Genomic DNA, 12691 nt, shown 5'->3' on the forward strand with positions numbered 1-12691 from the left:
CCCTCAACTCCTTGTAGATGTGGTAACTGTGACCTGTGGGATGCTCCTGAAAGAAAAATGCGTTTAGAGGGATGGTGTGCAAGTCAGCTGTCTCTCGAAAAGCGATCCTCTGTAGCCCCTCTTGGGATCATCAAGGAAGAGGATAGTTTCCTCACAGATGATCCAAGGTGAAGGTCCCTGTCAGAGGTGGGTGTGGAAGGAGGATTGGGGGACATCTCCTGTGAGCCCTCAAATTCTAGTTGTCCAATGCCTACCTGCTGCCCTTGAAACATTGCCTCTGTGGCAGTGAGAATTTCTCTGTCCAAGCTCAGCTTCCAGCCACGAGCTCTCCTTTCCAGGTGATCAAAGGCATGCGACAGCAAATCCCTTCATGTCAACACCTGCAGGTTTCCCTTGAAGCCCACACTCACCCTCGTGGAAACCCAGACCTTGCTAGGGCATCCTGACCCCACTCTGCTGGTGGAGACCACCCAGCAAACGACAGTCCCTGTGTGGGGCATCTAGACACTTGACGGTTGGCCTGGGGCTCTCACAGTATACACAGGCTTCTTTGTACAAGGTCAGAGTCTTCCAAGACTCCGGGAAGGTTCTTCCTGCTCCGCTGTCCCTGTCTATCCACTTGAGGACCTGAGACAGCCACACCCACCCATGGGCCATGCCACTGATGCTGAGGACAGCAAGCAAGAGACCACATTCGTAGCTCAGTCCATAACGTTTTCTCGATTTTGTTATTCTCACCTCCTGATCTTTGGCCTTATCATTCAAGCTCACTTGACATCTAAGGGACTCAATATTTTCTCTTGTAACATTATTAAAAGCAATCTCCCCACCCTCGCCGCCCCAACATATAGCACAAAAGAACAAAAACTATTTAATGCCTGCGGATTTCTCATGGTGTGACTACCAGGATTAAGTAAAATGACAAGCATAAGGACCAGTGTAGGTGCTGGGAGACATTGTTCTCAATACATATTGATAGCATTTTAAAGCGTAAAGCTGTGAGCATTTCTCCAGGAACTAGCATGTAGATTCTGAAAGTTGATGCAATTCAGCAGCAAAAGCTTGGTTTTGGAAATTTGAACACACACCTATGTTTAGATCCTGGTTCTCTGGAATACAAAATGTGTGACCTTGGAGAAATAAATTATCCTTTAAAACCCAGTTTTATAGCCAGGTGCATGCCTGTAATTTACCCTTGTGTTTCGGAGGCAGAGGCAGGAGGATTAGGAGTTCAAAGCCAGCCTTGGCTACATAGCAAGTTTGACCTCTGGGAACCTTGGATTCCTTTCTTATAACATTATCACTATCAATATAACATATGAATACCATACACACACACACACACACACACACATCAAACATACAAAAGAACATAAAATTTAATGCTGTATGAAACTGTCTCCAAAACCAAAACAACACCCCGCTCCAAACGTAAAAGTTTGGCTTTCAATAGAAAATACTAGGCTTATGGTGAACTATTTGGACCTGTGTGCACATATGCACAAGAACTATATCTGGCCTATAAAAATAGCAATTTCATACAGCTTACCCTTTGGTGCCTACTTTATAGTGTTGCTTGTAAGAGCTGAATGTGGTGTGTGGGCAATGCTAGCAGCCTTCAGGATGACTGGGAAGCTTGTGCAGTGATGCTGGTGATAGAGGGAAGCCAAGGGAACCACTGGGTGTATAAAGAAGTGTCAGAATGGATTGGCTGGTGAGGGGTGTGTGTGTGTGTATGTGTGTGTGTGTGTGTGTGTGTGTGTGTGTGTGTGTGTGTGTGTGAGACAAAGCAAGTAAGCTCAGGTCTCTGGCACAGGCACATACATGGATGGTGGCAGTACTCACTGAGAAACAGATTTGAAGGGAAAGATGAGTTTACTGGATGTGCCACATGTCATGATGAGTCTGCAGCACAGGGCAACACTATCCCAGAAAGAGTGAGAGTTACCTGCATCCCGGGAGACTTTAACAGATGTATGAGTAATCCCCCAGGTGTAGCATTCTAAGCCACGTGAATCTAACATCCTGGACACAACGTGACAGATTGAACAGAGGAGATGGTGGACAGGTTCTGAGAGGTATCAGCCAAGTCCTGCTCTGTGCATAAAGGGCACAGAGAGGCAGGACAGAGCAGACAGGAGACTCAACATGTCATGATCATTCCCCTGCCCTCAGAAGTTAGTAGTTCCCTCAGCTTCTCATGAGCTTGGGAGAACCTGTTAGCTACGAAGCGCATGAGAAGAGCTGTTCCTCACCTCAGTGTCAGATTTCAGCTGTACACATAGATGTGCTCAGTCTTGTGACTAAGACTGTCACTTTGTCTGACGGAACATTGAGATGAGGGTACCTGGATGGAATGTGGCAAAATACGACATGGATCAGTTTAATGTGAGGACGACTGTAGCAATACAAGAGATATGGGAATGCAGTGCTGGGCAGTAGGAAGAAACGAGCCCAGGATCTCAAGTGCTCTTGACTGTAATGAAGTTGTATATACTTGGAAGTGAACTAAAGATTATTTAGCCAGTTCATTAGCAGGAAATCCTCACAATTGGAAAAATGGCTTTAGCTGGAGGCAGATCTCACTCAGCAGTTGAATGTTGGATTCAGGATTGGCGCAGTTGTGAAGTTTCCTGTTACCTCGCAGGAGACCAAGGGGACTCATGAGACCAGGAGCAGGCTGGGAGTGTGAACCCTGGAGGAAGTGGTCCTAGGGGTGTAGAAAACATGAGTGTGACATCACCAGGACCCCGCTGAGGGTGGGTAGACAGATCCTAATCATTGATGGGATAGCCCAAGCATGTACTTAGACCCCAGCCAAGGTGTTTGGGATGCACCTCCAACAGGAACACAAGGGATGTTGGGGAAACCAAGGGAGGCTGGTACAAATCGGAACAAGCTGTAGCAAGTAAATGGTGGCTAGTACTGGATTATTCTTGAACTGTTGGGAGCAAGCATCACCCCTCTGCTGGACAGACAAGGATACTGACATCCGCAAGATGAATAGCTTGGGCAGGTCCAGCAGGCAGTGCAGCGGTGTGGATGTAGTTTGAGCCTGTGCCCCAAGAGCTGATGTGTTGGGAGTTTGGTCCCAGTGTCACAGTGCTGGGAGGGTGGAAGTCCTTAGGTCACTTGGAGGTTAAGGCAGTTCTCTGGGACCTTCTCAAAAGACCACACTGTTGCAGAGTGAGTTTCTAAGTCACTCTTGGGATTCCTGTCTGGTCATATGATCTCTCCCTCTTGAATGTGATGTTATCTGCCATGAGACCTTCACCAAAGCTGATGTGATTGATACCCTTGAACCTCCCAAGCTGTGAGCCAAATAAACCAGTTTTCTTCGCAAACTATCCAGCCTACAGGAACAGAAACAGACAAGTTTTCCCAGAAAGTGTCTGTACTGAGATATGAATTGCCATCTATCAAAGCCTTGTAACCTACTGCAACCCTTGTCCCCCAACAGGCACTCCGGTACATGGACTTGGTGACAAAAGGAAGTAGCTGCCTGAGGTCCTTCATGCACTCAGAGGTCATGCAAGGCCTCTGGGATGGCATGTTTCAGACCACTAAGTCAGGCTTAGTATCTGCTTGTTAGAGAAATCAAGTAGGGATGGGTGGGGAGCTAACTGAGGCTGGAACCATGGGAAGTGTCAGGAATGCCAGGCAGGGTTGCCCCACAGGGCTGGTGTCCTCAGTCCGAAGGCCCTGCAGGGGGTGGATGGACAAACACGAAATAACTAGTTCCTTCCTACCGAGCAGTTTATGGCCCCAGATGCGTTCTCAAGTGGCTTTTTGATTGCTCCCTAATGATAGATAGATTATGTCCCGCATAAACTTGTACTCATCAAGAGTGACGTCCATCCATAAAATCACTTGGCACAGGGTTCCTAGCAACCTGCCTCCTCCCATCCCCTGCCCCAGCGCCACTATCCCTGTCCCTGTTCAGGCCTTCAGGGATCCTGTGGCCATGACATCTTCTTGCATCAGACTCAGACCTCCTTTGTGGCAGTTCTCGTGGGTACCCATGTCCATCTCCAGTTGAAAATCCAACAGTTGCCTGCAGGTCAAGCTCAGAAGAGAGGCCTCACCATCTTGGTGCCCTTCCCAGACTCCAGCTCTGGGATATACCCTTCTTTATTTTCCAAGATGATCTGGTCTGTGGCAGCTATCATCATCTGGTGACTTCACATCTCTCCCCCAAACTCTAGACTCATGTCCAAGTGTGGAGACTTGGATGAAAATGTCCCCCATAGGCTCTTGTATTTGAACACTTGGTGCCCAGCAGGTGGCGCTGTTTGGGGAGGTTTAAAAGGTGCAGCATTGTTGGGGGATGTGTCAATGGTGGGTTTGGAGAGTTGAAAGACTCATGCCATTTCCAGTTAGCTCTCTCTGCTTCCTGCTTATGGTCCAAGATATGAGCTTTCAGCTTGCTGTTCCGGCCATCACAGACTCTCACCCCCTGGAGCCATTAGCCAAAATAAACCCTCTCTCTGTCTCTCTGTCTCTCTCTCCAAAGTTGCCTTGCCTGAGTCACGGTGTTCCATTACAGCAGAAGAAAAGTGACATAAACATCCCCCAGCCGTGTCCTTGCGCCCTCTACCTGGCTCATCACCTTCCCCTGCCCCTGCTCCTGACTCCCTGCTACATCCTCTTAGTTTCCCAACCAAGGTATTTAAGAGTCCCTCACCCAAGAGGTTGTTAGTTTCGTGTCCTCTGTGATGAAACGCTTCATCTAAATAATTGAAAGGAGGAAGGACTTGGTGTGCTTTTAGACTTTCAGAAGTTTAGGCCTATGATTGTCTGGCTCCATTGTTGTGAGCCTAAACATCTCAGAGGAAGTGGGAGAGCAAAGCAGCTCACCCCATGTGGGTGGGAAGCAGAGAGGTTGACCGAGGTCCCCAACTAGACTCCACCCCCTGCAGCTCCCCACCTCCCAATGGTCTATTCAAACTATTTTAAACTTTTTAAAAAATCGTTGAATGATATGTGTTTGCATGGGGGTAGAGATGTGATGTGAGCACAAGTACCTGTTGAAAGAGGTGGGATTCCCCCAGAGCCAGGGTTACAGGTGGCTGTGAGCCTCCTGACCTGAGTGCTGGGAACTGAACTCTGGTCCTCTGCAAGAGCAATGTGAGTTCCATACTGCTGAGCCATCTCTCCAGCTTGTCCATTCACATTCTGAGTTCATTAGTGAGTTAATCTGCTGATGAAGGTGGAGCCTCAGGTCCACATTGCCTACACTGGTGAATGAACCTCTGAACCTTTGGAAGGAAACAGTTCGTATCTGAACTGGAACATTCTATTTCTACATGTTTTCCTCAAACCTCCCACCTTCCTCCAGTCCCACCGTCCAGTGCCAACGTTTCCTCTCAGTCTGTGGACATCTGCCCCCTCCAGGACATTTTCTATCCAGGGCCTGGAAGATCTTTCCATAATACACATCAATTAGTTTCTTCCTTCTCAAAAACACATTAGGAAGTCCCTGCCTTTGTAGAGCATCACCTAGAGTCCCTGAAATGATATTCAAGGTCCTTACCAAACAGGCTAACCTCTCACACCCAACGGTAATCTATTCATTTTGGACATGGACTCTAGAATCTAATTGCCTAAATTCAAACCCTGGCTCCTAACCCTATTGGCTGTGTTACCTTCGGCAGGTTAATAGACATCTCTAGCCCCCCATTTTCTTGCCTATAAAACAAGATAGTTGCAAGGATTACGTGCGATGAAGTGTGTAGAACAGTGCCTGACCCATATATAGTGTCTTGAGCTGTCCGCTCTGCCTGTTAATCTGGTGAGTGGGAGTCTTGTGTCCCTGACACTGGTGATCCCTCTCTTGCTGTCCTCTGTCATTGGCAGTCTCTTAAATGTCCACCACTTTCTCCTGCTTTGTCATCTGCTCAAGTTCTTTGTAACCACCTCAGTCCACCCCTCACTTTGCCCTCAGATGGTCCATGTTGCCCTCCCTGTCTGGCCTTGGTCACCCACGTGACAGCTAACTCCAGTCATAGCTGGGCTCAGAAACTGTCTTGCATACGAAGTGGTGAACTTTCCCTTGGGTACCAATCACAGACCCCACAGCTGTCAGGATTGAGCCCCTGTGTCCTGTCCAATGTACCTTTTGTCACACCTGCTTCATCTGTCAAAGCCTTGTTTGTACCTGTGACACCAAGGGCCCGGGTTGTTATGATGGAATGCAGACACTCCAAGATGACAAAGCACAGCTCTAACTAGCTTTGACACCCTGGTGTCATCGTAATTCGGAGGTTGTCCCCACGCCTGCCTCTCAATGCTGATGATGCTTTGTGCCTTTCTGGTCCAGCTGCTGGTCTCCTCCAAGCGCTGTGACTTGCTTCTCTCCCATGCCTCAATGCATTCCAAGTCTCCCATCCACAGCCCGCTCTCCCATCGTCCTGTGCTGGTGGTAAAGCACAGCGTGACCTCCCGGTGTGATTAATGCTGTTGGTGTGTCTGTGACACAGCCCCCCAGAGAGGTGATGTTGAGATAAACCCCTGCTCAACACCTGTTAGCAGCCTGAAGCCCAGGGCCTTCCAATGAGCCCTTGATTCTACAGGTGAACATAGCGGAGGCCAGAAGGTCCAGTGACTTTCCATGGCCACACAACAGTTAGAAATGACCTAGCAACAGTGGAGCCCAAATCCAGACTTTTCTGGCTTTTGCTTATTTTTTCAACTCACCAAAGACTAGTTAAGAGTAAATATGAATAACGGAGTTTACCAGCTTCATCTTTGTGTGTGTGTGTGTGTGTGTGTGTGTGTGTGTAGTGTGGGATGTAGGATGTGTGGTGTGTTATGTGGTGTGTGTGGTGTGAGATAAGGGATATGTTATATGTATGTGTAGTGTGGTATGTGTGGTGTGGTGTGTGTGGTGTCAGATGTGTGATGTGTGTGGTGTGTGTATGTGTGTATTGTATGTATGGTGTGTGTGGTGTGTGTGGTGTGGTATGTGTGGTGTGGTGTGTGTGTTGTGAGTGGTGTAGGATATGGGTGTGGTGGGTGTATGTGTGTAGGCAGTGTGTGTAATGTGGTGTGTGGCATGTGTATGAGTGTATGTGGTATGTGTGGTGTGTGTGTGCATATGTTTTTATGTGGAGACATGCACATGTATGTATGTGCATGCGAAGGCCAGAGATGCCGGCAAGAATCTGTAGAGCTGTTCTCCACTTTAGCTTTTGAGACTGCTTGGAGCTGGTAAGACTGTGCTGGCTAGTCAAGGAGCTTCTGGGATCTGCCCGCCTTAGTGCTCACCACCCCATCCCAACTCTGCCATCACAGGCAAGTGCCGACAGGCAGGCTGCAGGCGCTCCTCCAACGGAGCCGTCTCCTCAGCCATGGCTCCATCGTTTTTAGACTGTAAAGTTTGGCCGTCCAAGCATCACCACCATCCAGCTGTAGAATGTTTTAACTCTTGAGTAACTGAACCGTTTATTAACCACTGCTACCCCCAAACCCGGTCTGGCAAACACCCTTCTACTTCTGTATTCTTCAGAATTTGACTTTGGGGACCTTGTATGGTGGGACCCTACAGGACTTGCCTTTTTGTGTTTGGCTTGTTTCTCTTCAGAGTCCTCACGGTGCCTCCTTCTTAGCATTCCCTGCCCTTTTAAGGCTAATAATACCCCATTTAAGTAATGTTGGAAATTTGAACAGACTGGCTTTCCCAGATGCCTTTCCAAAATACCCACTAGGGGGCAGTAAAAGATGCAGAAATTTTTCAATAAGCCTCATGAGTGCCAAGCAAGCTGGCCAAGGCATCCTCTGTGTATCTCTCTCAGCCATCCGTGTATACAGTTACAAGATAATGGATTTCACATCCGACAGCAGAGTTGGATAAACCAGAGATACCATCACTGTAGTGTAAGAGCCGTCTTGCTCACATTCTGGCAAACACCAAGGCATAGAACTTCATTTCAGATAGTGGCTTCAGATGGTATTTTTGGCTTAATTCACTTTAGTCCAGTGGGTCCCAGTGCACACGTCAGAATCACATATCCAGGTCTCAGCTGAAATCAAGTCAAAATTTTCAGTGGGAGGTGAGGGTGGGGTTGGGGTCCAGAGATAGAAACTGTATTTAACATCAGTCATTGGAGGGAAAGGTGTCTATGGGGGTGAGGGGAACAGAAGTCAGAGGATATGAATTCTGAAAAGTCTTTCTTGCTAAAGAAGCAGCTGAGGGGACTGAAGGTATGGGGGCCTCATTTCCTAGGTGTGTGTGTGTGTGTGTGTGTGTGTGTGTGTGTGTGTGTGTGTAGGCCAGAGGTCAAAGCCAGATGTCTTTCTCAATTGCTCTTCACTATTTTTTGTTTGTTTTTGCTTTGTTTTGTTTTGTTTTTGACGCATGGGCTCTCACTGAGCCTGGAGCTCAGCTAGCATGGCTCCCTTAGAGCCCCCCAGTGCTGGGGTGACAGGCTTCCACCACCATGTCCAGCTATTGATGATGGGGACCAAACTCGGGTCCAGATGGCATGGCAGTCCCTTTAATGACTGAGCCTGGTGGCACTTGCTTCTGATCACACTAGCAATCCAGACAGAAGATTTGAAACTCGGGTATCCCAGACAACTCCATTCTCACGGTGAGGTCAGAGCCCAGATGTCAGTAATGTCTGGAATACAAAGAGAACCTTTCCTACAGAAGTCAGAAAATTGGTCTTTGATTTTATCTTATCAAAAATAACAATGGCCAAGTGAACTGAAGTGGAACCAAGAGATCTGGGTTCTTGTCCCAGTTGCCCACTAGCCAGTTATGGGGCCCAAGGCAAGTCCTGTTGCCTCTCTAGGCCTCAGCCTCCCCTTTGAATTATGAATGGATGAGATGATGTCCATCTCCAAGGATCCTTTGGGTTCAGAAAATTCAACGACCTATTAGAATTAATAATCTTGATTTGTAGTGACAACTCTGGCAAAGAGCAGAAGGAATATTCAACAGTGTAATGAATGACAGGGACTATTGACCATGTAGTTTGATTTATTTAAGGCACACACCCCGAATTCAGAGGAGAAAATACCACTCCTGATAATATATTGAACTGTTAGTTTCATTGGCCTAGAAAAAGCTTCCCAGAGGCAGAAATTACCCATCAGTGCAAACTTGACATTTTTCCCTGGCTGATCCATGGCTGCCACTTGTCCATTGCACTCATATTTGCCATAAAGGCTGTGCATGTGGAGGCCTTGGATGAATATTAAATAATGGCAGAAACGTCAAGGTCACTGTTGCAGGAAAGGCTCTGTGAAGGGCCCGGAAGCCTGCATTGATCTCTTGTGAAGTTCCATTCTAGAATCCTGCTGACATGGAGGAAACAATTGATGTGAACCATTATTAAGGCTTTAAGTGTTTCTCCATTGTTAAGGATCTTTTACAAGCCTAAGGAATCGGTAAAAGCTTCAGTTAGAAATATAGGCCAGTCAAAGAGATAAGTACATTCTAGAGCACAGATGGCTTAGGTCAGGCTTGCACAGCAAAGGCAAAGTCTGGCAGTGGATGTCACCAGCTCTGTCTGCCTCTGGGTGCTGCTCTTGGTGACAGCTCAGAGCAGAGCTTCCATGCTGGGAGCTGCAGAGAGCAAGGTGTCCTCTATGCCTTTGTCCATCTTTACATGTTCCCCCTGAAAACCTCCTCTCTCAACATTTCAGTTTTCAACTTCCATAGCTTCCCAAAGCTCCCCCACATGGCTGTCTCAGGCTGTCTTAGTACCTGAGCCTGGCCGGTTTGCAAGGAATAGAAGTGTGTCTTTCAGCTCCACAGTCCAATGTCAAGATGCCAGTAGCTGGCGAAGGACCTTTTACTGCCTCACATGGTGGCAGAGAGCATCATAGGACAAGACATGGCAAATGTGCTCGTCGGCAGTGGGGAGTCTCTCTCCCTTCCTTATGAAGTCACCAGTGTCGTCACAACCTCCGTTCTCATGACTTCTCCAACTTTACCTGCTAAGTTTCCACCTTGAGATACCATCAATATATGCATATGGGGGTTAAGTTTCCACCATGTGAGCTCCAGGGGAACACCTTGAAGCCATGACCTGGAGGAATCGGGTACCTATAAATTATATATGATCACAGGTCCAGATCTGAACAGGAGTGTCCTGCTGACCGGGAGGAAGGTGAATGCTGCTGATGACAGACTAACTCTCAAAAGGTCCAAACAGATCGGAGGCTTGGCCAAGTCTGTGAGACGCACCGCAACCCGAAAACCTGTTTCTCGTGTGCTGGCTGGGGTGACTGCGCTCCGTCCTTTGCACGTTTCAGTTGGTCACATCTTTATATTGTCCCATTGAGGGTTGAAAGGAATATGGAGGAAGGCACAGGGCTCTAGAGATGTCAGTCCAGGACTCAGTCCCACCTCCCCAGCTCCCCAGCTCCCCCACCTCCCCACCTCCCCACCTCCCCAGCTCCCCACCTCCCCAGCTCCCCACCTCCCCACCTCCCCACCTCCCCACTCCCCAGCTCCCCACCTCCCCACCTCCCCACCTCCCCAGCTCCCCACCTCCCCAGCTCCCCACCTCCCCACCTCCCCACCTCCCCACCTCCCCAGCTCCCCACCTCCCCACCTCCCCAGCTCCCCACCTCCCCAGCTCCCCACCTCCCCACCTCCCCACCTCCCCACCTCCCCAGCTCCCCACCTCCCACCTCCCCACCTCCCCACCCCCCCACCTCCCCACCTCCCCACCTCCCCACCTCCCCACCTCCCCACCTCCCCAGCTCCCCAGCTCCCCACCTCCCCACCTCCCCACCTCCCCAGCTCCCCACCTCCCCACCTCCCCAAGCTCCCCACCTGCCCCAGCTCCCACCTCCCCACCTCCCCACCTCCCCAGCTCCCCAGCTCCCCACCTCCCCACCTCCCCACCTCCCCACCTCCCCACCTCCCCACCTCCCCACCTCCCCACCTCCCCAGCTCCCACCTCCCAGCTCCCCACCTCCCCTCCTCCCCACCTCCCCAGCTCCCCACCTCCCCACCTCCCCACCTCCCCACCTCCCCAGCTCCCCACCTCCCCACCTCCCCACCTCCCCCCCTCCCCCGCTCCCCACCTCCCCCCCTCCCCCCCTCCCCACCTCCCCAGCTCCCCACCTCCCCAGCTCCCCACCTCCCCACCTCCCCACCTCCCCAGCTCCCCAGCTCCCCACCTCCCCACCTCCCCACCTCCCCAGCTCCCCACCTCCCCAGCTCCCCACCTCCCCACCTCCCCACCTCCCCACCTCCCCACCTCCCCACCTCCCCACCTCCCCACCTCCCCACCTCCCCCAGTTAGAGTGGCAAATTACTCTATCTTTAAAACATGACAGTGGCTGGTTTTTCGTCACTCACACATCAGCTTTTATTTTCTCATTGAATCCTTAGCCCAATCTCAGTCCTGAGCTGAGGATGTAGATCAGGCAGCTGCATGCTCGCTTAGCATGTGCAGAGGTAGCTCAGGCAGCCTAGCATGCACAGTCCAGCACCACATAAGCCAGGTGTGATGTTTGGTTATCTGTAATCCCAGCACTTGGGAGTTGAAGACAAAAGGGTCAGGAGTTCAAGGTCATCCCTAGCTAAAGAGCACGTTCAAGGCCAGGTTAGACAAGGTACCCTGCTCAAAACAAAGAAGATCGGGAAAAAAAAAAAAAAAAAAAAAAAGACAAGATTAGTTCTATTTAGCAGGTATGGAAGGCAGAGAGAAATAATTGGTACTGTAAATGACAGCACCAGGCCTTGAACCCAGGCAGGCTCTTTCCTCTCACACATAACATCTGCACCCCTCTATAACAACCGTGTTTTCTGGGACAGTTTGATGAAGCAACTAGTGTAAGATGCCTAATATGATACTCACAAACTGTATTAAGCCACTGTCATTGTTATTAGTTACATGACTCATACAAGAATACAACTAAGGATTGGCAAAGTGACTTGAACTCAGGTCTTGTGACTGCCTTTCTAATCCATGTTCTACCTCCCTCTAGAGACTGAGGGCAGTCCCATGTCACTGTACCCCCAGATGGCATCATCTCTGTGGAAGACACCTAGTGAGCACTTGGGAAGGGAGATCTCTGACACAGTGCTAAAGGTCTTTCCTTCCCCCAGGTCCGGATGGTGAAAGATGGTGACCCGTCCTGGAAGCCCACTTTTATTGTGAAACCAGATGGTGGTTGTCAGGGTGATGGAATCTACCTCATTAAAGATCCCAATGACATCCGCCTGACTGGGACCCTCCAGAGCAGGCCGGCAGTGGTCCAGGAGTACATTTATAAGCCTCTCCTTATTGACAAGCTCAAGTTCGACATCCGTCTGTACGTCTTGCTGAAGTCATTGGACCCCTTAGAGATTTATATAGCCAAAGATGGACTCTCTAGATTTTGTACAGAGCCATATCAAGAGCCGAACCCCCAGAATCTGCACCATGTCTTTATGCACTTGACCAACTACTCGCTGAACATCCACAGTGGCAAGTTCATCCACTCTGACAGCGCCAGCACAGGCAGCAAGAGGACTTTTTCCAGCATTCTCTGCAGACTCTCCTCCAAAGGTGTGGACATCAAGAAGGTCTGGTCTGACATCATCTCCTTGGTGATCAAGACGGTCATCGCCCTGACCCCGGAGCTCAAAGTTTTCTACCAATCAGACATCCCTACAGGGAGGCCAGGGCCCACCTGCTTCCAGGTAACCACGACAGCTTCCATCCTGAACCTCCTAGCCTTGATC

The 12691-nt window shown here is 49.7% G+C and overlaps 1 protein-coding gene across 6 annotated transcripts in view; it reads left to right on the forward strand.

Annotated features, from left to right (window-relative positions):
- Window positions 1-12691, forward strand: part of Ttll11 (tubulin tyrosine ligase like 11) — a 214227-nt gene that overhangs the window by 34138 nt on the left and 167398 nt on the right. For all 6 annotated transcript variants that reach the window (XM_036183851.1, XM_036183850.1, XM_036183854.1 and 3 more), the window contains one exon: window positions 12074-12649. In XM_036183851.1, coding sequence (XP_036039744.1) covers window positions 12074-12649 — 576 coding nt within the window. The remainder of the gene's footprint in view (window positions 1-12073; window positions 12650-12691) is intronic.

This window comes from Onychomys torridus, chromosome 4, assembly GCF_903995425.1.
Source record: "Onychomys torridus chromosome 4, mOncTor1.1, whole genome shotgun sequence".
Taxonomy (NCBI): domain Eukaryota; kingdom Metazoa; phylum Chordata; class Mammalia; order Rodentia; family Cricetidae; genus Onychomys; species Onychomys torridus.